We start from the raw sequence: 25,466 nt of genomic DNA, 5'->3' as shown, positions 1-25,466 counted from the left end.
GCTGACCTTTGACCCCATCTGCTTCCCAGAATGACGACCTCAGTCGACGTGCTGGTGTCCATCTGCGTCATCTTCGCCATGTCTTTCGTCCCGGCCAGCTTTGTGGTGTTCCTCATCCAGGAGAGAGTGAATAAAGCCAAACACATGCAGTTCATCAGTGGAGTGCAGCCCTTCCTCTACTGGCTGGCCAACTTTGTGTGGGACATGGTGAGGATTTTGTAAAATATTTTTGTTCCAAACGTATCAACATCTGTCCAAATGATATTTAACTGACTGCATGTTTGTCCTTCAGTGTAACTACATTGTCCCGGCGACCCTGGTCATCATCATCTTCGTCTGTTTCCAGCAAGAGGCCTATGTGTCCTCCACCAATCTTCCTGTTCTCGCCCTCCTGCTGTTGCTCTATGGGTAAGACGCAAAAGATCAGTCCAGTAGCCCTTACTATTTATTATACACTACTGTTCAAAAGTTTGGGGTCAGTAAGTTTTTTTTTTTTCTTTGGAACAAATTAAGCAAGAATGCATTAAATTAATCTGAAGTGTCAGAAAAGATATTTATGTTACATATGATTTCTATTTCAAAGAATGTTGTCTTTTGAACTTTTCAGTCATCAAAAATCTTGAAAAAAAAAATGTAACAGGGTTTCAACAAAAATTGATAAAAATGTTTCTTGAGCAGCAAATCAGCATATTAGAATGATTTCTGAAGGAACATGTGACACTGAAGACTGGAGTAATGATGCTGAAAATCCAGCTTAGCATCACATCAAAGATATTTTCAAACAATTGCAATAATATTTCACATTATTACTGTTTTTACTGTATTTTTGATCAAACAAATGCAGCCTTGGTGAGCAGAAGAGACTTCTTTAGAAAACGTAAAAAAATGATACAGACCCCAAACTTTAGCAGATTTTTATAGACTATATGTACGATATACCTAAAAATATGTCACTAATATGAAAGCTTTGGCCATGTGCATGTCTTCATGTCTATCTAGGTGGTCCATAACACCCCTGATGTACCCAGCGTCATTCTTTTTTAAGATTCCCAGTACAGCATATGTGGTTTTGACCAGCGTTAACATCCTCATTGGAATAAATGGCAGCGTATCCACGTTTGTCCTGGAGCTTTTCGGCAGCAATGTAAGTTCATATTTCTCAGCTGTGCTTGATTATATATCTTATGTAATCCAATTCAAAAGAAGCCCTAAGTGAACTGTGGCTGTTTCTCCTAAATGTTTTTTCAGGAGATTGGTGGCATCAACGACATCTTGAAGAATGTGTTCCTGATCTTCCCTCACTTCTGTCTGGGCAGAGGACTCATTGACATGGTGAAGAACCAAGCTATGGCTGACGCTCTGGAGAGATTTGGTGTGTATCATTCTCACAAAAACACTATTCAGTATAACTAATCAAACCTTTATTATTAGTTAGAATCATGTTCTTTTTAGAATGTTCATTTAGAACATGAAAGTGTTTTTCCACAGATATTGTTTAAATAATTGCTGATGTTGATTTGGTTAGGGGCCCGGGTCAAAATTACATCTAGTTGTGGACATAACATGTCCTGGAACATTTCCATGGAAGTGTATTAGGACTGCAGCTGCTCAAACACGTTTTCCTCTGAACATAATCACATTCTAAGAAACACATTTGTAGACCTTGGCGTGTTTCCAAAACCTAGTGAGCTGCCTACTTTGGCCGTGTTTTTCAAAAGCAGTTTTAACATTTATAAATATAATTCATTCAATACCGAAAAATAATGATTAAAAAAGTCTGAAAACTGATTTGTGTGTGCTGTGAATTTCTATTAGAGCATTGCATCGTTACTTCTGCAGCATGCATGCAACACATCATACTCTGTTTCTGCTTCTACTGACATGTTTGTGCATGTTTTCAGGCGAGAATCGCTTCCGCTCTCCTCTGGCGTGGGACATGGTGGGCAAGAATCTCTTTGCCATGGCCATAGAGGGCCTGATTTTCTTCTGCATCACCGTCCTTATCCAGTACCGTTTCTGCATCAAGGCCAGGTGATGATACTTTCATACCTCACAGTGCAAAACAAGGGCATGCAAAACTGTTTTAAATGTATGTAATAAATGTCCTGTTTTGGTATTAATAGGCCGGTCAGCACTAAACTGAAGCCGATTGGAGAGGAGGATGAGGATGTGGCCAGAGAGAGGCAGAGGATCTTGTGCGGAGGAGGACAGACTGATATCCTGGAGCTCAAACAGCTCACCAAGGTCTGTGACACACACACACACACACACTCACATTTATATACATTTATTTTATTTATAGCAGATTTCATCTACATTCAGATTCATTCATTATATTTATAATGTTTTTTTTTTTCTTTTTCTGACATTTATAAAGGTGGCTCAAATCAGTTTTTGTCACACAGTAATTATTGCATCAGTGTTGTTCAGTTCAGTTCTATAATAATATTGCTCATTCTGCAGGTTTATAAGAGAAAGCAGAAGCCAGCAGTAGACAGACTGTGTGTGGGCATCCCACCAGGAGAGGTGAGATCATCTTCTTAGTAAATAAATAATAGCCTTTTGTTTAGTTCAGCCTGGTGTTGTGTGATTAAACCGATGCTGATCAGGGTTTTGATGATATTATGTTCTCTCGTCAGTGTTTTGGGTTGCTCGGTGTGAACGGAGCTGGAAAGACGAGCACCTTCAAGATGCTCACAGGAGATTCTGTTGTCACTAGCGGAGAGGCCTATTTGGCAGGAAAGAGGTACACAAATTAAAACAGCATGCTACTGATTCAATGTATACTTTAAACACTGAGTTTTTGTTCCTTTGGGGCATAACATTTCAAAAATGTGTTTTAGTATTTCATGACCTTTTTCATAATAGTACCAAACTCTTGGCTTGTTTTCTGCAGCGTGCTGACAGAGATTGATGAAGTGCATCAGAATATGGGCTACTGTCCGCAGTTTGATGCCATCAGCGACCTGCTGACTGGACGAGAACATCTGGAGTTTTACGCCATTCTGCGGGGCGTCCCAGAGAAGGAAGTGTGCGAGGTCAGTTTTTAGCTGCTATCGAAAGGGAAAGTCTGACTATTAATGTTGCAGCTGATTATCGAGGGATCTGATTGGCTTTGATGGTCGCAGGTGGCAGATTGGGGCATTCGTAAACTGGGCCTGATGAAATATGAAGACAAAGCCGCAGGAAGCTACAGCGGGGGGAACATGAGGAAGCTCTCCACTGCAATGGCGCTCATCGGAGGACCGCCAGTGGTGTTCTTGGTGAGTGTGCAACTAACTTTATGATAATTTATTCAGCTAGTGCATCATAATCCAAAAATGCATCACAGGTTAAATGCAGGGTAAAACAAGGCTACATGTAAATAATAAAATGCAAATGCGTAAAATGCATAATAAAATACAGTAAAAGTATAGCAAAATAAACAAATAGTAAAAAGAAAATATAAAAGCTAATTATTAACGTCATTTAAAAGGAAGGAAAAATTATGCAGTTTTGCATTAATAACAAAGTATAGCTAAATATATAAAATAGTGCTGTCAAACGATTAATCGCATCCAAAATAAAAGTTTTTGTTTACATAATATTATGTGTGTGTACTGTGTATATTTATCGTGTGTATATATATAAATACAGATACATACAGGATATATTTTGTATATATGTATTTACATGTATATATTTACTTTCATATCATTTATATTATATATAAATATATTTAATATATAAACATAACATTTTCTGAAATATATACATGCATGTGAAAATACATAATAAATATACACAGTACACACACATTTATTATGTACACAAAAGTTTTATTTTGGATGCGATTAAGGACAAATTATGCAGTTGTGCATAGATATCAAAGTATAGCAAAATAAATAAAAGCCAAATAAAAATTTACATTTTAAAGGAAATAAAAATTGTGCAATTGTGCATAGTTGTGAAAATATAGCAAAATATATAAAAGCTGAATACAATTTTTAAAAATGCTAAATACTATTTAAATATCGCTAAGTAAAATTTAAAATAAAAATAAACTCTAAATATTATCAAAATTCATAAGGAAGAAAAATTAGCAATTTGGCATAGTTATCTAAGTATAGTGAAAAAAGTTACATATCATCAACATTTAAAAGCATGTAAAAATTAGCTATCAAGATATATAATAAATAAAAGCTAAATACAATTTAAAAAATAAAAATAAAAGATAAATATTATCAGCATTTAAAATGAAGGAAAAAAAATACTTGATGTTCACATTAATCAAGCATAATAAATGTTTTATGCCAACCACAGTGGGTTTTGTGAGGTGAATTATTGGCTGCAAAGAGCATTAACCACCAAACTGGAGCAAAACCTGTGCAAAGTTATTGCACTGAATTCAAAACAGACATAAAACCACCAAAAATGAGTGTCTTTCTTCTACGAACCCCGCAAAAAAACCCACTGCATATGGGTCTATGTAGGTCATTTGCATTTCATGAAAAGATCTTATGTGCTGTTAAGTGCTGTTGTGTAACAGATTGGCCGTTTGGCAGACCTCGTTTTCCCAGAACAAAAGCAATACCCACACATTGCCACATTTTAATACATCGTAAAGCATTTAATTCCCAAGGAACCGGGTTGCATTTAGTAGTTAAAGCAAGGCAGCACAGCGCTCCAGTTTCCTGCTGGCCGTCAATCAGAGCGGAGGAACATGATCGCGCTCTTCCCTCTCTTTATGGTGTTCTGCTTGTGTTTCCTGCTGAATTTGTGGGCGACTGTTAACCTGGCTGTTGATGTGGTTACAGGACGAACCCACCACTGGGATGGACCCCAAAGCCCGGCGGGCCCTGTGGAACTGCATCCTCAGCATCATTAAAGAGGGACGCTCGGTCGTCCTGACCTCACACAGGTGAGAGAGCACCTCAGTCAGAGCGCCATATGCTTTCAGTTTGACTTCTTTGCATGACTTTGCTGTGTTTGTTTCTGCAGTATGGAGGAGTGTGAAGCGCTCTGCACTCGTATGGCCATCATGGTGAACGGCAGGTTCCGCTGCCTGGGCAGTGTGCAGCACTTAAAGAACAAGTAAGCAGTTAGACGCCAGGGTTTTGAATCATTCTGGAGAATCGACTCTTTTGAATCAGTTGGCTGAGCTCTTTTGCTGTGGCGCTTCCAGGTTCGGTGACGGGTACACCATCATCCTGCGGGTGGCAGGGGCCGATCCGCAGCTGGAGCCGGTGATGGAGTTCATCGAGAGGGAGCTGCCGGGCAGCACCCTGAAGGAGAGGCACAGGAACATGCTGCAGTACCAGCTGCCCTCGTCGCTCACATCCCTCGCCCGCATCTTCAGCCTCCTTTCCAAGAACAAAGAGCTGCTCCACATCGAGGACTACTCCGTCTCACAGACCACTTTAGATCAAGTAAGAGAGCTTTATGGGATATTCAGTGCCACAGTTTGCAATACATGAATTGCTGAGGTCACACTAAAACTACTACACTGCTGTGCAAAAATGCATATTTTTTTAAAGAAATCAACAATTTTCTTTCCACAAGGACGCATGAATTGATCAAAAGTGCCAGGGAAGACATTTATAATGAAATATTTCTATTTCAAATAAATGCTGTTTTTTAAACTTTCTATTCTTTAAAGAATCCTGAAAAAAGCAAATATCACAGTTTCCACAAAAATACTAAGCTGCACAACATTGATAATAATCAGAAATGTTTCTTGAGCGGCAAATCATCATATTAGACTGATTTCTGAAGGATCGTTTGACACTGAAGACTGGAGTAATCCAGGAATAAATTACAGTTTACAATATATTAGCATAGAAAATAGTTATTCTAATAATATTTCAATATTTTATAATACTACTGTTATAATAAGCTAAAATAAATAAGCAAAAATATAAGTTATTTTAAATTGTAATAATATTTCAATATTTCATTATATTACTGTTATAATAAGCAAAAAATAAATAAGAAAACATTTAATTAAGCACAAATATTAAGCAAAAATCTATTTTAAAGTTGTCTAAAATGGAAATTATAATAAGCAAAAAAAAAAAGTTAAAAGCTATTATAAAATTAAGTTATTTTATTTCACAATAATACTGTTTTACTTTGTTTTATCAAATAAAGGCAGTCTTGGTGAACACAAGAAGCTTCAATCAAAAACATTAAAACATCTTACAAACTTTTGACCGTTAGTGTAAATTAAAAAACAAAAACAGAAGTTTGCTAAATAGCAAAAACTACAAATTTGCAGTAAAATACAAACAAAAACTAAATTACAATTAAAATTACCGCACTATGTAAAGGTCATCAGTTGTGACTCAATCTGTTTTTCTGTTCATTTCAGGTATTTGTCAATTTTGCCAAGGACCAAAGTGACGAGGACCACTTAAAAGACATTTCCATTAACAAAAACGATGCCATCGTGGACATTTCTCACCTGAGCGCCTTCCTCGTAGACGAGAAGGCCAAAGAGACGGTGGTGTGATCCGCCATTCAATGGATACAACAATCCACCCTCATGGGACTAGCGTGTCATTTTTTTGTACTATTTAGTTTTTTGTTAAATTTTCAGCTGTGTGTATTTGTGCCCACAAGAGGGCGCCGGACCTGAAACACACTACTGAAACAAACAATGCAAATCAATGCAAAAAAAGAGAGAAGATTGAAGTAAAACGAACACAGATGACAGCGAGGTCGAGCCTGGTGCTCGTCGCTCCGTCACGAGGAAACTTGAAGCTGTTCGCTCCACTAGCGGTGGATGTTTGATTGACAAGACGTCTGCAAAAATATCAATCAGACACTGCCAATGAAATCTAACGTTAATTCAGGGCCGAAGTTCATCTCCTCATTTAGCGCAGGCTTCAAACTTTGCATTTCAGCAACGACCCTTGGTCTTTGTACTTTACTTTTTTAGATATGCATTTTAAAACTATACTCAAATGATATTTTGATGCAACGACGTGCAATGTTTTACTATTGTTATTATTGTCAAGTGTTTGAAAGTGTCGTGCCTTGAAGCAACACTCTGCTAATGGACTGGAAGCGTGGAGCACACACTGTCATCATAGCTACGGTGGTATTTACGTCTACTGTGAAGACGGAGCGGACGACTTTCGAAGTTAATTGCATGCTTTTTACGTGGATGACATGATTAGGACTCCATCGTAAGCTCAAGCATGTTCCAGCTTTGTTATCCTGAAGTATTTCTGTGTGGGTTTCAACAGATGTTCGCTGATCTTGAGCCGAGTTTAGTGGGACTTCGTAGTTGTTTTTGTGTCCACAACGAGCCGAAGCGGAGGCGAGTTCATATTGTGTGAAACTGTACAGAAACAAATCATGTCCGTGCCAAACCAGGTCAGGTGTTTTAAAATCATAGCAAATGAACGTAGTATCAAGCAGACACGTTGTCGGTGTTGGATATTATGGTAGTGGCTCTCAGCAGGCTACTAATTGTTACATTTTTGTTGTTGTTTTCTACACCATGTGATTTGAAACAAGAGTTTCATCATACAATAAGGCCTTGAGAGACAACAGCTATGTTTTTTTTTTCTTTTTTCATAGAAATTACATTAATAGTACAGGAGTACTACTGTAGTACAGGAGATAATATCTCAGGATGTGCCTCCTTATCCTAAACGCTCAAGTGTAGTTTATTATACCACTTTTATTATCTCGACCAATGGCACCGCTGTTGTTCGCCTACAGCGTGAAGTGACCAAAAGCAATGTGGTGCTACCGATTGAGTTTATTTTTCAAATCCATGAGGTGCTTTTTAGTCAAACACCTTTAGAAATTAAGCAACAATCCCTGCTGCACATTGGATGACGTGGAAGAAGAAGAAGAAAAAATATTGTCTTTGGTCCAAAACTGAAGCACTTTATAATGTTAAACTGGTCTTGACATTCATAAATCACAAACAGGACATTTTGTGTTTAACAAAAGGTTAATAGACAATTTTAGATGTCACACCGTGGCCATTATTTTCTGTTACAATGTATGTGTTTACATTTTAAATATTAAAAAGCTATTTCAGTCACTCTTGTGTCCTTTTTATGTTCTGTTCTGTAGAAGAAGAAAAAAAGAAAAAGAATTGCAATAAATCATTTTACTGGAGGTAAATCAAGGTTAATCAAACCTTCTGGAGGTGTAGGCTACTTGTAGGATATATGCACTGATTTTAAATACATTAGTAATAATATAGACTGAAACGAAATTAAAAAATACTTACAGGGTTGAGAAACATGCAGCCAAACATGCAAAAATACAAACATTTTTTTAAATGGCTAATATATATATATATATATATATGAAAGAAAAAGAAACAAATATATTTTAAAGTGTAGTTTATAAAACCGACAGATTGGTTGACTGATTGACCTATTCTAGAAAGAAAAAAGTTATTTCGGTCTGAATTACATTCAACCGCTGGCTCTCTTTCCAAAACCCCGCCCTTTCAAGTCATGTCAGCCAATTAAATGTCAGGAACACCAAATGCACAATATGATTGACAGGTAAATATCTGACTAGCTAAAAATCAGCGCGAGTAGCTCTCTTACTCTTATTTTTTCCACATAAACAAAACATATTATGGGCGTTATTTCAAAATCATGTTAACACAATGTTAACATATTTTACCGGTATTATAAGCGGTATTAGACCCGTCTAAATCACGTTTTCCAGGTGTGAATGCTGATGAGCTTTATTTCCTGCCGCTCGCTCCAGCGGGGATGTAGCTCAGTGGTAGAGCGCATGCTTTGCATGTATGAGGCCCCGGGTTCAATCCCCGGCATCTCCACTTTAACTGCACTGTTTAATATTTACCGGTAATTTGTCTTGCAAAGTTGTTTGGATTCTTATCATGAAGGAAAAAACAACGGTAATGACTTTAACAGAACAATCTGTAACATCAGTTAACCCCACAGTTTTATGATTTCACGATTTTCAAATCACCTCTGCGCCTAATGACCACAGGAGCTCCATAATGTGACCATAAAATGGTCGCAAACACTAATAGGTTTTCGCACTATTTATTTTTCACGCTAGATGGTGCTAAAGACACAGCAAACGAGCTCAATAATCCGAATCACAGTAGCGAATCGGTTCGTTCGAACGATTCGTTCTTCAAAGACCCGATTCACTAATTTCAGGTAAGTGTTCGCAGTATCTTTTGCGCGAAATCTGAATTTACGTTGAACATGTTATTGTATTTTAATTAATATTACGGGTTATCACTATTGTCGATTAGGTTATTATATATCACGTTTGTTTATTGCAACAATTTTGTCAACAACATAATTAACGAAATGACCGAGATTGATATGTTGATCAACCCCATGCAGTCGAGTGATTCACGATTCCTTGTGAATCATATTAACCGAATCATTACAAAAGAATCTCTTTAAACGAGCATTCAAGATTCGTTCAGTGGCATAACGTTAATTAGCATAACAAACGTGAAACGCGTCCTAATGTTAATGTATCTTCGAGTATGGACAATCAGACTCCAGCAGCTCGCGATAATGTCACACCGAGGGAACTGGAGTGTGAAATAGCTGATCCCAGTTCATTGTTTTCCGGTGTGACAGAAGAAAAGGAGGAGGAGGAGGAGAAGAAGGAGGAGGAGAGGAGGACAGGACAGGACAGCTCCGCCTTCTTCACCTTGTCACGGATTTCACTGTGAGAATTACAGCACGTCAGATCCTGAAAAAAACAGATCCTAATCCATTTACTAACAGTAGCTGCTCGAGTGTGTTTATATTCATGCGTGATTGCTACAGCCGACGTGTCTTTGTTTCTGAGGGCATTTATGCGTATTTTATTACCAATGTGCAACTTTTACACCATATTCTTCGGAAATTGCTGCAGGACACGCTGATCGCGCGCTGCCAACTCCCTGATTTAGCGCTGCTTCACGTGCGTTTGTGATTCTCATCAACTCAGGAATTATGGGATGCTGCGGTAGCACACAGGTAAGACATCATAAAACACAACACCGTGCAAATGCACGCTGATTGGCATCTGGAAACTTTTTGACTTGACGGATACATGCACTGCATGAAGTTATGAGTGTGAGAGCAAACACTCATATTAGTCACTCATATGCAAGCAAGGGTCTCGTGGGTTTATGAAATGGAAGGGCTGTGTGCTTTATACAGCGAGCTATTGCGCCTATCACGTCAAAATAACGATAAATCAATGCAGAGCTTCGTTTGTCAACAGTGTAAAGCTCATTTCCGGGTTTCACTGAGAACGAGTCAGGTGTGTTCAGACAGCCCCATCCTATTCATTCACCACGGCTTTCAGAATGTTTTATTCCTGCTTTGTGCAGCTGAACTTTTCCCAGGTATAAGATTTTAGGATAAAAATAGAAGCGTACATTTTTGGAATGGTCACCAGTGTTATATTAAAACTTATTAAAATGGTTATCATGAATTAAAATAAAGTTGAAATAAAATAATTAAAATATAAATATTAGATGGAAAACTTTGAATAAATAAAAAAATAAAACAGTTAAATGAAAATTTGAAATGTTACCTTTGCAACTAACTGAAATAAAACATGTTTAAGTTGAGTACTAAATTACTGAAACTAATACGGTAATATATAGACATATTTAATAAAAACTAAAATTAACAAATGAAACAAAAGCACAAAAAATGACTAAACCATTATACATAAACATATGTGACCCTGGACCACAAAACCAGTCTTAAGTGTAAATTTCTCAAAATTGAGATTTATACATCATCTGAAAGCTGAATAAATAAGCTTTCCATTGATGTATGGTTTGTTAGGATCAGACAATATTTGGCCAAGATACAACTATTTGAAAATCTGGAATCTGAGGGTGCAAAAAAATCCAAATATTGAGAAAATCGCCTTTAAAGTTGTCCAAATGAATTCTTAGCAATGCGTATCACTAATCAAAAACGACATTTTGATATATTTACAGTAGTAAATTTACAAAATATGTTCATGGAATATGATCTTTACATGTGACCCTGGAGCACAAAACCAGTCTTAAGTCGCTGGGGTATATTTTTAGAAATAGCCAAAAATACATTGTATCGGTCAAAATTATCCATTTTTATTTTATGCCAAAAATCATTAGGATATTAACTAAAGATCATGTTCCATGAAGATATTTAGCGAATTTCCTACTGTAAATATATAAAAACTTAATTTTTGATCAGTAATATGCATAGCTAAGAACTTAATTTAGATAACTTTAAAGGCGATTTTCTCAATATTTTGATTTTTTTTTTTGCACCCTCAGATTCCAGATTTTCAAATAGTTGTATCTCGGCCATATCCTAACAAACCACACATCAATGGAAAGCTTATTTATTCAGCTTTCATATGATGTAGAAATCTCAATTTCGAAAAATTGACACTTATGACCGGTTTTGTGGTCCTGGGTCACATTTATTAATGATTTTTAGCATAAAAGAAAAATCTATAATTTTGACCCATAAAGTGTATTGTTGGCTATTGCTACAAATATACCCCAGCGACTTAAGACTGGTTTTGTGGTCCAGGGTCACATATACAGTGAGGAAAATAAGTATTTGAACACCCTGCTATTTTGCAAGTTCTCCCACTTAGAAATCATGGAGGGGTCTGAAATTGTCATAGTAGGTGCATGTCCACTGTGAGAGACATAATCTAAAAAAAAAAATCCAGAAATCACAATGTATGATTTTTTTAACTATTTATTTGTATGATACAGCTGCAAATAAGTATTTGAACACCTGAGAAAATCAGTGTTAATATTTGGTACAGTAGCCTTTGTTTGCAATTACAGAGGTCAAACGTTTCCTGTAGTTTTTCACCAGGTTTGCACACACTGCAGGAGGGATTTTGGCCCACCTCCACACAGATCTTCTCTAGATCAGTCAGGTTTCTGGCCTGTCGCTGAGAAACACGGAGTTTGAGCTCCTCCAAAGATTCTCTATTGGGTTTAGGTCTGGAGACTGGCTAGGCCACGCCAGAACCTTGATATGCTTCTTACAGAGCCACTCCTTGGTTATCCTGGCTGTGTGCTTGGTCATTGTCATGTTGGAAGACCCAGCCTCGACCCATCTTCAATGCTCTAACTGAGGGAAGGAGGTTGTTCCCAAAATCTCGCAATACATGGCCCCGGTCATCCTCTCCTTAATACAGTGCAGTCGCCCTGTCCCATGTGCAGAAAAACACCCCAAAGCATGATGCTACCACCCCATGCTTCACAGTAGGGATGGTGTTCTTGGGATGGTACTCATCATTCTTCTTCCTCCAAACACGTTTAGTGGAATTATGACCAAAAGTTCTATTTTGGTCTCATCTGACCACATGACTTTCTCCCATGAGTCCTCTGGATCATCCAAATGGTCATTGGCAAACTTAAGTCGGCCTGGACATGTGCTGGTTGAAGCAGGGGAACCTTCCGTGCCATGCATGATTTCAAACCATGACGTCTTAGTGTATTACCAACAGTAACCTTGGAAACGGTGGTCCCAGCTCTTTTCAGGTCATTGACCAGCTCCTCCCGTGTAGTTCTGGGCTGATTTCTCACCTTTCTTAGGATCATTGAGACCCCACGAGGTGAGATCTTGCATGGAGCCCCAGTCCGAGGGAGATTGACAGTCATGTTTAGCTTCTTCCATTTTCTAATGATTGCTCCAACAGTGGACCTTTTTCACCAAGCTGCTTGGCAATTTCCCGTAGCCCTTTCCAGCCTTGTGGAGGTGTACAATTTTGTCTCTAGTGTCTTTGGACAGCTCTTTGGTCTTGGCCATGTTAGTAGTTGGATTCTTACTGATTGTATGGGGTGGACAGGTGTCTTTATGCAGCTAACGACCTCAAACAGGTGCATCTAATTTAGGATAATAAATGGAGTGGAGGTGGACATTTTAAAGGCAGACTAACAGGTCTTTGAGGGTCAGAATTCTAGCTGATAGACAGGTGTTCAAATAATTATTTGCAGCTGTATCATACAAATAAATAGTTAAAAAATCATACATTGTGATTTCTGGATTTTTTTTTTTAGATTATGTCTCTCACAGTGGACATGCACCTACGATGACAATTTCAGACCCCTCCATGATTTCTAAGTGGGAGAACTTGCAAAATAGCAGGGTGTTCAAATACTTATTTTCCTCACTGTATACGTACATAACAGAATTGCTAAAACTACAATTTAAATGAAAACTGAAAATATAAAAGATAAAGGTCAATTCAAAATTCTATCGTAGTTTATAAAGAATACTAAAATGATACTGCTTGTCACAATGTCTTTTTTAGGTTTTCATTATTTTAATTACATCCTTTTTTTGTTGTTTACCTAACTAGTTATGTGTTAAAGTAATATACAGTTATTAAAAATATAAAGCAATTAGAAAATGGTACTTGATCCACAAAAAAATGTATTTATTTATGCATGCATGCATTTATTATATGTATACATTTATATGTATGTGTCACATCAACTATGTCAACTTCCCCTTTACAGAAGACCCGCGAGTGGAAACCCTTAGAGCAGAGGAAGTGCACAGATGTCCCATGGCTGCTCCTGTTCATCCTCTTCAATGTCGGCATGGTAGGAAATACAATTCACATATTTAAAAAAATAATAATAATAATTACATATACAAGAACATTAAGTATTAATTATTATTATTATTCAATTTAAACAATATTATTGTCTGATGTTCTTATTTTTTATTATTGTGTATATAGTATTAATAAGTGTTTAAATGAAGTGTATTTAATTAATTGGTTCAACTTAAGTACTTGAATTAAATGGACAGCATGCTGTCTGTTTATATATGGCAAAAATACCTTTTATATAGGTAAATAATTCATCTGAAAATCAGTTCCAGGTGGCAAATATTTCCCATTAATAATTTGCGCTACCGGTTGTGTCCCGTGTCCTGATCCTCATCTTGTGTTTCTGTGGCAGCTCTGCATCTGTGGCTTTTCCATTGCAACAGGGGCCGCGTCCAGACTCATATCAGGGTACGACAGCTACGGGAACACCTGTGGTCAGAAGAACGCCAAAATCCCAGGAATAGAGCTCAGCGGCCGTGACCACACCTCCAGAAAGTGAGTGAGAACGAGTGGAAACACAGCTGCCGCCTCTGTAGATTTTACAGGTGTTGAGTGACTGTTTGTTCAATGGTTTTGTCACAGGTATGTGTTTTTCCTGGACCCCTGTAACATCGACATACTGAGAAGAAAGATTAAATCTGTGGCTTTGTGCGTCTCGAAGTGTCCAGACGCCGCGCTGAAGACTTATGAGGATCTCTACAGTTTCTCTACAGTTAACGGTGAGCTCAGTGCTGTCACATTCGGCCGAATGTCCTGAAATGTGATTTAGGCCTAATGGGGTTTTGTTTTTCTGTATTGTTGTCTCTAGGATCTGATTTATGCTCCTATGATGTACAACCGGACAAGTATTCCTCTCACCCTAATAGGACTACAAAATGTCCAACACTTCCTGTCCATCCGAGGTAGTCCATGTATTTAGTCCATGTGTGTTAGTTTGGCATCTGTAAGATTTTTTTTTTAGGAATGTATTTGAAAGAAGTCCTTTCTGCTCAACAAGGCTGTATTAATTTTTATTTTTTTTAATGTTTTTAAAATAAATTATTTAAAAGAATATATATTTTAAAAGGTAGTGTAGGTATAAAGTATATTGTAAAGATAGATGTTTATTAAATATTTCCACAAAAAAGCCGCTGACTAGAGATGGCAAGTTGCAAATCATGATTCATGGCTAAAATAAAAACTTTTGGTAATTTTAAACAAGAGCAGTCCCATTGATATTTCCACCCAAACGTCCAGCAAAGAAAACAAAATGGTTTGGGTTGATCTTTTTATTCGTAGGTTTGATGAATTTCCATTCAGACTAACCTGTGTTTTGTCTGTTTTTTTTTTGTGTGTAGTGCATCCTTACCAGTGTTTCACCGCTGTGTGCCAGTTGACATTTCCTGCTACGCCAAGTTTGCCGAGGCCTTCATCACTTTCGTCAGTGACAACAGCGTGGTGCACAGAGTCATCGCTGGAGTCATGACATCCAAAGAGATCATCATGGGCCTGTGTCTGCTCGCTCTCGGTCAGCTCATTACACGGCACTCTTCTCATGAAAACTTCAGAACAACATTCATACAAATTACATTAATCAAAACTTCCATTAACATCTCTTCAGTTTTAGTTTCATAAATATAAAACCTGATTTGCATCAGTGCTTTTAGTATCAAGATACTATTATATTGTTATTATAATTAATAAAATTAAGAAATATTAAACATTAAAATATATTAAAAATGTTATTTACTAATAACTTGAACTAATTTGTTCATTTTTATTTATTTTAGTGCATCAAACTAAATTAAAATGTTGCCAGTGTTTCCTGAGCAACTAACGGAAATAACTTTTTATTTTATTTCACTTACTGTTTATTTTATTACATTTTAATTTAAGTTAGTTTTAGTATTTATTTTATGTTGCGTTTTTCTTTTATTAGTTTTTGCTTTTTATTAAACATGACTATATAGTTTTTATAATTTTTTTTATGTCATTTATAGTTATTTTAGTACATCAATTTAAACTAAATGAGAAATGTTTCATTGGCAACTTATTTTATTTCACGTACTGTTTATTTTTTCCATTTCATTTAAATTTGAGTTAGTTTTAGCCTTTTTTATTTGTTTTTATTAATTGTTAAATTTCATTTTTATCAATTTAAAGCTTCTTACATAGAAACACAACTTTCTTTTTGTTGTGTTTTCATAATGGTATTACTTTTTGTTTTTATTAAATATGTATGTATAGTTTTTATTAATTAATAGCTTAAGTTTGATTTTTTATTTTAGTTCATTGTTTTTTTTTGTTTTTATTGAAAACTAGCTGAAATAAGTTTTATTATATTACATAAATGTATTTGATTTCAGTTCATGTTTTTATTTGAAGTATTAAGATGTTGTTGTTTTGTGGCTTTATTTTGGTTTTAGTTAAGTGTAATAATTGACTAGCATATGTTGAACGTCAGTGGTCAGAAGAGCGAGGTTTAAAGCACCGTTCTGTCTCTGCTCTGTGCTGCAGTTCTGTCTCTGATCCTGATGGTTGTGATCCGCTACATCTCCGTGATTCTGGTCTGGATTCTCACAGCTGTTGTGGTGGTCGGGTCAATTGGTGAGACTTTAGTATTTCATAGAAATAAATGACAGGGCCATCAGCCGCTGTGACTGGCTGCAGGTCATAGTGAGGCAGCGCTGTGTTTGTGGCAGGTGGGACGGGGATCTTGTGGTGGCTGTATGTGGATCACAGTAAATCTGTGAACTCCACTCTACCGGCTCTGGAACTGGAGGTGGCCAAAGACAACCAGAAAGCCCTGCTCATCTACGCCATCGCTGCCACTGTCTTCACTGTACGTTTGAGGCCACATGCTACTATATGAACTGGCAAAATTTGTTTAATATGCAGCTATGTAATATTGAATAACGGTGCACCTCAGGTGATTCTGCTGCTGCTGATGTTCTTCATGAGGAAGCGAGTGGCGCTCACCATCGCTCTGTTTCACGTTGCTGGTAAAGTGTTCACTCATCTGCCTCTGCTGGCCCTGCAGCCCTTCTGGACCTTCCTCACGCTCATGCTCTTCTGGGTTTACTGGATCACCGTGCTCCTCTTCCTCGGATCCGCAGGTCTGTCATAGCAATTGAATGAAGGTCTGGGGTGGGCGGCATTTCTGGTAGTCACGATATAGCTTCATATGTCAATTGTTATGTATTTGCTCCAGGGTCATTCCGTGTCAAATCAACCAAAATTCAGAAACTTCCCCGGCTCAAATTTTTGATTTCACAAATATTTTTTCTGAAGAAAGATAAACATGTATAGTGATGAAAGCCAAAATATTAAATGTCATGGATGAATATTTACGGAGTAATCCACTATTTTGTACAGAGGGGTCAAAATGGCAATTTTCACCTGCGATTTAGAGCCAGATTTCAAGGGGTTAAAAATGACTTCAGAAAGATGGCAGCATCATAATGTTAATTTTACTCAGAGATTGGTAGATCTATTAGTAAAGTCTGATGACTTTCGAAATCTTTGTTACATTATGTGCCAATGACCCAATGTGGGTCAGTTTTCAAAAATATGTCACTTAATTTCTGAAAAACAAATAATGTTGAAACTAGAGATTTATCTTGTTTTCTTCTGTTAAGACAACTGCATGGAACATAACTGTCTGAGTGCCATAAATATTCTTTTTCCAAAGTTTGCGTGCCTATAACTCTTAGAAGTATTAAACATGTCGCAATATGATTTTAAATTCTAGTTATGAATGAAAAATGCTTATAAATTTTATATATTATATAATATAAGTTTGTCTTTAAACTGTGTGTTTATGTATGTATATGTATACACAATACATAATGTTTATATAGTGGAGTTGTACAATAATTGTACATATTAGTTATATAGTAACTGTGTATATAAAAATTTAATTAATTAGTATATGTGCAAAAATTGGACATGTAAAATTGTTTATTTTTAAAAAATGTAAAAAAAAAAATAAATTATATAGTGTGTGTATATATATATATATATATATATAAAATGCGCGCACATTTTGTATTTTTTATAATTTACTTACTAATCAACAAAAAATGGATTTATTGGAATGGACAGTAAAATGAATTAAACTTACTAACTCTAATGGCATTTTGCTGAGGTTTACATCTGAAACGCTATTAAAAATGTCTCTTTTTCTCATACGCATACAAATGATCACTATATTCACAATGTGCTTATTTTTTTATCTCAGAAGAAATACTATCATAAATATATCATAAACATTAATTATATTCCCCAGCCTTAATCGGATGATTGTTTTATTATATTTCAGTGTTTCTCTGTTTTCCCCGCAGGAAGTCCAGTGCAGAATAACCAGACGGGTCTGGTGGAGTTTCGAATGGACGGGCCGCTGCAGTACATGGTGTGGTACCACGCCGTGGGCCTCATCTGGATCAGTGAGTTCATCCTCGCCTGTCAGCAGATGACTGTGGCCGGAGCTGTCGTCACTTACTATTTCACCAGGTCAGAGGTCAAAGGTCATTCACTTTCCTCCATCTGTCCATAAAGGACAACAGTCGTGAGTTCTACTCTGTTTCTCTGTCTGATTGTAGAGATAAGTCTCAGATGCCCTTCACGCCCATCGTGACGTCTGTGCTGCGTCTGATGCGCTATCATCTGGGCACTGTGGTGAAAGGAGCCTTCATCATCACTCTAGTGGAGATTCCCAGACTCATCCTCACCTACATCCACAGCCAGCTCAAAGGAAGAGTCAGTCACCATCAGCTCATCTTCATGTCGCAACAGATTTGGTTTCAATTTTCAAATAGAAACCTTTTCTAACATTATGAATGTCTTTACTTTCACTTTTGATCGATTTAATGCATCCTTGATGAATTAAAGAGCTGAAACTCGTAAACTTGAGGCCTGTTTTGTTGCTGTAGGAAAACGGCTGTGCGCGCTGCATGCTGAAGGCGTGTATCTGCTGTCTGTGGTGTCTAGAGAAGTGCCTCACTTACCTGAACATGGTGAGTCTTATTGCACAAATATATGAATTAATTTGTTTTAATTCGATGCGTTAATCATGTGGCTTTTCTTCAGAACGCATATACGGCAACGGCCATCAACAGCACCAACTTCTGCACGTCTGCGCGAGACGCTTTCTTCATCCTCGCGGAAAACGCTCTCCGTGTGGCAGCTATCAACAGTGTCGGGGACTTTGTGCTGTTTTTAGGAAAGGTATTTATTCACAGATTCGTAACTTCCCTTTATACTGCGGAGAAATCGGTGTTACTTTAGGAAATATTTATAGTATTTATTAATATTTTATTTTTTCATTTTCCATTTCATTTTAATTAATAGATTAATTTTTAGTTATTATAATTTTGTCTTTAAAAAAAAAATTATATATATTTTTAACATTTGTTTCAGCTTTAGTCATTTTAGTACTTCAACTTAAATATATTTTATTCCATTTAGTTGGCAAGGCACCATGTATAATTTTCTTTAATTTTAACTTTTTTTTTTCCATTTAATTTTTTAAAATCTAATAATTATGTTATTATTACTACTACCATTATATTAATTATTTGTTCATTTAATTTTAAATCTTCATCTGAGGTATCATTTTTGTCTGTAGCCCAAACACGGTTATTATTAACATAAACCTTAAAAAAAAAAAAAAAAAACTTTAATTACTTGGAATAAAATAAACATTAACTGAAAAATTAAAAAAAAAATAAGTTAAGTGAATTGTCAAGTTCACTTAACTTTTATTTTTAAAATTATTTACTTAAAATGATTAAGGCAACGGGTTTCCTCAATTTTTTTTAAGTTAAGTCAACTTATCACTTTTTACAGTGTATTAATGATACTAAATTTGACTAAAACTGATTCCAAACGGTGTAACAGTTGTTTCTCGTGTCTGCAGGTGTTGATCGTATCGTGTACGGCGTTTGCGGGCGTCCTGTCACTGAACTATCAGCGTGAATACACCGTCTGGGTGCTGCCGCTCATCATCGTGTGCGTCTTCGCCTTCCTGGTGGCCCACTGCTTCCTCTCCATCTTTGAGATCGTAGTAGACGTTCTCTTCCTCTGCTTCGCAATCGACACCAAGTACAACGACGGCAGCGCGGGCAGAGAGTACTACATGGACAAGGCCCTGATGGTGAGACAGTTTCCCTTTCATTTCCTCTGACCTCAAGGTCAATGAAAAAGTCATTTATATGAGTCTTGCGTTGTTGTGTATCACATTAAATATGTTGTTGGTGTCTCTCTGTGATCATTCATGTAGGAGTTTGTAGAAAACACCAGGAAAGCCACAGAGCGGTACGGCAAAGTAGAAGGAGAGAGTCGGGAAATGAAAGCCATGGTGAGTTTAAAAGAACAATTATAGTATCAATTTTTTTTCAGTTGATCAGGTTTCTCATCAAAAACACCTTTTTAGTGCTGTGTTCCAATCAAGTTTGATTTTGCAGAGGTTGTAAGCCAATCTTAAAGATGTAGATCACCCAAAAGTGAAAATTGTCATTTACTCTCCCTCATGTTGTTCCAAACCTGTTGACAGTAGCCATTGACTTCCATAGTATGTTTGTTTCTTCCATACCGTGGAAATCAATGGTTACCAGATTTCTTCAAAATATCTGCTTTTGTGCTCAACCGAAGAAAGAAACTCATACAGGTTATGAACAACATCACAATGTGTAAATGTTGACAATTTTCTTTTTTGGGTGAACTATCCCAATTAGACTTTTGGAAGTGGGAAATTCCAGCAAAACAAGCACAGAATTAAATATACGTTTAATTACTTACTCGTATCATTTATTATATTTCAGACTGGAGGTACACTGGCTTGATGAAGACCAACGCAGTATTACATCAACTGACACTCCAAAAAAGTGCTATTGAGATGCACAAAAGCTTCTCTTCAGGGAATTCAATGTGACAGACATCTGTCATGACTGCAGGGCATTTGACATTAGAAAAGCTCTAGGACAGTGAGCTGGATTCATGCACAAAAAAAAAAAACACAATACAAACTGGATGTAGATTTCTGCAGTACTAATATATCTGCTCCTAATTTTTTTAATCAAAAAAAAAAAAAAAAAGCTTAAACTTGCGTGGAAAAAAGACTTGAATATTTGCAAATTATTTAAAGTAAAAATGTTGGAGCATTTTTTTTTTTTTTCTAACAGCATTTTTATTTGTTTTATTAGATTAGGGTAGTCAATTTTATACAGAAGTTATGGACTAGCAATAGCTGCCTTAGTGTTTTAGGTATGTTGGTAAAAAATGCAATATCATAAACTCCTGCTTTAGTTATCGAACTTTATTTTTTAAGGTGCTTTTGTATTTTATCTTGTTTATGTCTTTTGATTTTGAAAGATTTTCTTTTGTAACGGATGTGAAATACATTCCTGTCTGCAGAGACTCAAACTGTCATTGTTTTTCTATGTAAGCAATATTATTGGATCCCCTCTCCTCAGTTTCAGATCAGTTGATTTTATTATTCTAGAGTAGTTCCTGCTTATATTTTCTCTGATTTGTTTTATGCAGCAGTATGTTAGAAGCAAATATATTTTGTTCTCAGCTTCTAAATGAACAGCATAATAATGATTGTCATTTCCCTCGTGCCAATAAGCTGAAGTGTGTAATTTATACATCACAAACAACACTAAATGGAATTGTAATCTTCTGTTTGTTTGAGGAGAAGACTCTGATGGCCTGTTTGTCCCAGCAATCAACAAAAAGTTATTTGTGCAATTTCACTTAGTGCAGAAATTGCACATTAGCTTCAATCAAGTGCATTTGTGTGAAAGTTGTGTGTGTGTGTGTGTGTGAGAAAGGAAAACTTACTTTTAACTACCATCTTTAAACACTCCATTCAATAAAACCAAAGAGACGTGCAATATGTTATTGATTCATTATTGTATCAATGTTCATAATGAAAGTCAGTAAAGACTGAATGAAAACAATGTCGTGATATCCAGAACAAATTGAATTTACTAAAAGATTCAATGGGCGGTTTAACAAATGAATTGTAATTTGACAGATTTTTAACAGATTAAATACAGATTTAAGAAGGCAGGTGAGTTTTGAGATGTTCTTTTAGTTTAGGTATCGTGGGCTGCTCTTTACGACACAAGTGACAGCGCAGAGGCAGCTTCAGTAAATCACTAGTGCCTTCTTTCACGGTCACTTTCCCATCATGCTCCAGCATCGCAATGACATCTGTGGAAAGATAAGCATGAATGCTTTGCTTTATTATACAGGGAAATGCTTGTTTCTCTAAACAGTTTTTTTCACTTTTTAAATAATTCATTAAAGGAATCGATCACTCAAAAAGGAACATTTGCAGAAAACATACTCGCTCTCAGGCCATTTAAAGATGTAGATGAATTTTCTCTTCATAGGAACGGATTTGGAGAAATTCAGCATTACATCCCTTGCACTGCAGTGAATGGGTGCCGTCAGAATGAGAGTCCAAACAGCTGATAAAAACATCGCAGTAATCCAAACCACTCCAGTCTCTCCATTAACATCTTGTGAAGTGAAAAGCTGCGTGTTTGTAATAAACAAATCTATTATTAAGGCATGTCAACTTTACACCATTGTTTCAGGTCAAAATACGAGTCCACAATCCATAATAATGCTTCCTCCAGTGAAGAAATCCATCCCCTCTCACATAGAAACCAACCCGCTTATTTGTTTAGAGCTGTTTTGGACTGTTTTCGCTTGTAAAAAGTGCTTGATCTGTGCAGATTTCCCACATAATTCAGACGAAATGACTATTTCACTGGAGAAAGCTATATTATGGAATAGAGGGTTTGTATTTTAGCCAGAAGCAACAGTTTGAAATGAAAAACATCTTAATCATAGATTTGTTTGTTTCTTAACACCATGCAGATTTTCGCTTCACAAGACATTAATTGATGGACTGGAGTGATGTGGATTATTGTGAAGTTTTTATCAGCTGTTTGGCCTCTCATTCTGACGGCACCCATTCACTGCAGAGTATCCACTGGTGAGCAAGTGATGTAATGCTACATTAGAGACAAACTCATCTAGATCTTGGATGGCCTGAGGTTGAGTATATTTTCAGCAAATTTTAATGATTTACATCCATGTGATGGAGAACGTAATTACATTTTAAAGAACAACAAAGACATGTATCTTTAATTGTGAATAACCAGCTCTTTTTGTGTATAATGTACCTCGAGAATCCACAAAATAGTCAGTAGTGAAGGAATTCCAGTGTTTCTTGTTCTTCAAACACGGCGAGTCAAAGTCTTGGCTGATTACGTGCAGGTGGACATGACTGAGAAGAAATAAACATCCTAAACATTTCATTCATGACAAGCCCCGCCCTCCCCACATCAGCAGCCAATCAGGACGCAGACATCTGTACCTCATGCTGGGGATGGCGTGATATCCCAGACGGAAGCGCAGTTTGTGAGCATCAGGGCACTGCTGCAGCATCTGATCTCCCACACGCTGCATGTGTTTGAGCAGCTCCACGTGCTCCGAGCGCAGAGCCTTCAGACTAGAGATGGAGTCCCACGGCAGCACCAGCCAGTGGTACCGCGCCTTTGGGTACTTGTCCTTGATGACCACAACCCTCTCATCTTTATACACCTGAGGATAAAAAATGGTAGCTGTTAAAAATGTAACTTATCCCTGTGATGCAAAGCTGAATTTCCAGTCTTCAGTGTCACATGATCCTTCAGAAATCATTCTAATATGCTGATTTGCTGCTCGAGAAACATTTCTTATCAATGCTGCAAACAGTTGTGCTATTTTTGTGGGGTTTTTAATAAATAGAACGTTCAAAAGAACAGCATTTGGAGTAGGAATGTTTTGTAATGATGTAAAAGTCTTTATTGTCAGTTTCAGTTTTTGATTCATAGGATTCAAAAGAAATGAACAACTTATACCTGCATCTTAGGGTCCTGCATTGACACTTTAAGCCCTTGGCTCCAATGGCCAGCAGATTCCTGGGAAACAAAAAAGTTTGCAGTGTTTTAGTCTACGGTGAAAACTCAGCATTTAAAAAAATCTTTAATATAGACCTTCAAAATTTCTCTAACCAGCTCAGGAACTTTGTTTTAAATTTAAAAATAGGCAAAAAACACCAGTGCAATACAAAACTACTCCCTAAAAGTCCTTAATTACAAGTATAACCTATCATATATTTGAATTTTATTGCAAATTATTGAAAATTCCTGACCAAATTAAACTCACAGATTTATCAGATCCAGATGGCAGTGTCTTTTTTGGCGGAGGTGAATCGTCTGACATTCTGTGATGGTCTGATGTTGTGTTTGCAGGGCTCTTGATCTTCTCTCCGTTCCCCTCGGAGCTCATCCGATGGGCTCTTTTTGAAGGTTTGCTCAGCTCTGCGGCAGATCTGGGTGTGGATGTGTCCTCAGTGAACTTGACTGTGTAAGGATACTGCTGATTGACCATGGAAAGTCTCTGGCCTGGCTTTACGGTCACCTGATTGTAGAGGTGGGCGACATGTGGTTTGTAGGATGTTAAGACCAGTAACCTGTGCAATACAGCCTCAATTACAAGAGAACAGGACATTTGTGGACAAAATAGGTATGCTAGATGATGAATAGCACATAAATGATGGTTAACAAGAGCATGCTCTAAAATGTTAAAAATATATGTAACCATTGCTTTTCATTACTGTGTTCTAATTATAATTCTTCCTTGTGTTTATTTAGTGAAAATAACGTGGAATTCTGATTTGATTATTTTAAACCAGAATTGTACTGTACATAAATGTTTGAATTAAACCTTTTTAAAATACTGAAATAAATATGGAGATACAGTTTGTAAAATACTGTAAAAAAATTGTTTTGATGACACTGTACCTGATTGCCTTTGCCCACAACCACATTATCCACATTTGTAGGATTGACACCCAACTGTTAAAAAGTAACATGCAATATTATATTTGATCAGATTTGTTTTTTTAATATTATATTTTGTTATCTAGATTATAATAATATTTTCTATAATATCTAACATGCCTGTTTAACAGTGATAAATCCTCTGTTGCAATCAGCTCTCAATTCAACTGCAAGAAAATAAAAACATATTAGTTGTAGTTTCTTTAATAAACAAGCCTGGATCTCTCAATTGCTCATATGGAATAATATCTCTACCTTGTTCTCTTGAGCACTTTTTGTCTTTGATCCTAGTTTGTGGCCCTCGACCCAGAGTCACGGATTGTTGGTGATGAAGCTGGATGGGTTTATGTGAATCATCTTCACTTACTAGAAAGCACACAGGCATCTCCCTGAAAACACAGAATGGTTCGCAGTTTGATTCTTTCTGTCTAAAGTGCTTCTCTAAACTCCGCATACATACATCACTTACCCTGCTGGTGTAATGTATCTAGAGCAGAAAGTGTTGCCGTTGAAAACAAAACACTGCAGCACATGACACACAATCTTCTTCATGGACGTCGACTAACAAACAGAAGCGCATTTACTGCCACCTACCGGTCAAATACAGCGCTGTGCTCACACCAGAGAAGAGCTTCTTTACATAAACTACTACATAAAATATATTATTGTTTTATTATACAGAATAAAGTGTCAGTTAACAGTATTTTACATTCAGTGTAAGGCATACACTTCATTTTCTAACAAATTGCAAAATAATATCCCTCAGATAATTACACTTTTATTCTATTTTAAAGATTATTCATGTTTACTAACTTATTTTATAAATTTGCACTGATTTACAGTGGGCAAATTATGCTGAAATCCTTTTTTAAAGGTTGTGTTTTTTTTTTTTTTTAAATTGTACACCTGTTACTAAATTAATGCACTTAATTTGAATCCCCTGAACATCTTTTCTACAAATGTATTGTTGTTTCGTGATTTTGGGACAAA

General features: G+C 36.6%; 3 protein-coding genes and 1 non-coding gene across 6 annotated transcripts in view; 3 read left to right on the top strand and 1 right to left on the bottom strand.

Annotated features, from left to right (window-relative positions):
• abca1a (ATP-binding cassette, sub-family A (ABC1), member 1A) overlaps positions 1 to 8,041 on the top strand; it is a 37,769-nt gene extending 29,728 nt beyond the window's left edge. For all 3 annotated transcript variants that reach the window (XM_058784776.1, XM_058784696.1, XM_058784614.1), the window contains exons 37-50: positions 30 to 207; positions 293 to 408; positions 1,000 to 1,144; positions 1,249 to 1,372; positions 1,902 to 2,031; positions 2,124 to 2,244; positions 2,464 to 2,526; positions 2,640 to 2,746; positions 2,897 to 3,038; positions 3,129 to 3,263; positions 4,797 to 4,900; positions 4,981 to 5,073; positions 5,165 to 5,408; positions 6,350 to 8,041. In XM_058784776.1, the coding sequence (XP_058640759.1) occupies positions 30 to 207; positions 293 to 408; positions 1,000 to 1,144; positions 1,249 to 1,372; positions 1,902 to 2,031; positions 2,124 to 2,244; positions 2,464 to 2,526; positions 2,640 to 2,746; positions 2,897 to 3,038; positions 3,129 to 3,263; positions 4,797 to 4,900; positions 4,981 to 5,073; positions 5,165 to 5,408; positions 6,350 to 6,490 (1,843 nt within the window). In that variant the 3' untranslated portion in view covers positions 6,491 to 8,041. The remainder of the gene's footprint in view (positions 1 to 29; positions 208 to 292; positions 409 to 999; positions 1,145 to 1,248; positions 1,373 to 1,901; positions 2,032 to 2,123; positions 2,245 to 2,463; positions 2,527 to 2,639; positions 2,747 to 2,896; positions 3,039 to 3,128; positions 3,264 to 4,796; positions 4,901 to 4,980; positions 5,074 to 5,164; positions 5,409 to 6,349) is intronic.
• Positions 8,042 to 8,728: 687 nt separating this feature from the next.
• trnaa-ugc (transfer RNA alanine (anticodon UGC)) lies at positions 8,729 to 8,800 on the top strand. The gene has a single exon. It is a non-coding gene; the product is annotated as a tRNA-Ala (tRNA).
• Positions 8,801 to 9,571: 771 nt separating this feature from the next.
• Positions 9,572 to 21,467, top strand: slc44a1a (solute carrier family 44 member 1a). Its single transcript, XM_058789088.1, has 17 exons — positions 9,572 to 9,681; positions 9,871 to 9,974; positions 13,496 to 13,582; positions 13,946 to 14,088; positions 14,176 to 14,312; positions 14,402 to 14,495; positions 14,931 to 15,100; positions 16,090 to 16,179; positions 16,275 to 16,414; positions 16,502 to 16,688; positions 17,916 to 18,084; positions 18,174 to 18,330; positions 18,504 to 18,587; positions 18,661 to 18,798; positions 19,490 to 19,726; positions 19,853 to 19,930; positions 20,394 to 21,467. The coding sequence occupies exons 2-17, from the start codon at positions 9,951 to 9,953 to the stop codon at positions 20,412 to 20,414; spliced, it is 1,956 nt and encodes a 651-aa protein (XP_058645071.1). The 5' UTR covers positions 9,572 to 9,681; positions 9,871 to 9,950; the 3' UTR covers positions 20,415 to 21,467.
• Positions 21,468 to 21,543: 76 nt separating this feature from the next.
• aptx (aprataxin) lies at positions 21,544 to 25,098 on the bottom strand. Its single transcript, XM_058791227.1, has 9 exons — positions 24,946 to 25,098; positions 24,732 to 24,865; positions 24,597 to 24,643; positions 24,438 to 24,491; positions 23,800 to 24,054; positions 23,493 to 23,552; positions 22,967 to 23,193; positions 22,773 to 22,876; positions 21,544 to 21,789 (listed from the first exon to the last, which is right to left on the bottom strand). The coding sequence occupies exons 1-9, from the start codon at positions 25,026 to 25,028 to the stop codon at positions 21,635 to 21,637; spliced, it is 1,119 nt and encodes a 372-aa protein (XP_058647210.1). The 5' UTR covers positions 25,029 to 25,098; the 3' UTR covers positions 21,544 to 21,634.
• Between the last annotated feature and the right edge of the window lie 368 nt (positions 25,099 to 25,466).

Source organism: Onychostoma macrolepis, chromosome 01 (assembly GCF_012432095.1).
Source record: "Onychostoma macrolepis isolate SWU-2019 chromosome 01, ASM1243209v1, whole genome shotgun sequence".
In the NCBI taxonomy this organism is placed as follows: domain Eukaryota; kingdom Metazoa; phylum Chordata; class Actinopteri; order Cypriniformes; family Cyprinidae; genus Onychostoma; species Onychostoma macrolepis.
Note: the sequence above shows the minus strand (reverse complement) of the source record. Positions and strands in the feature narration are given on the sequence as shown.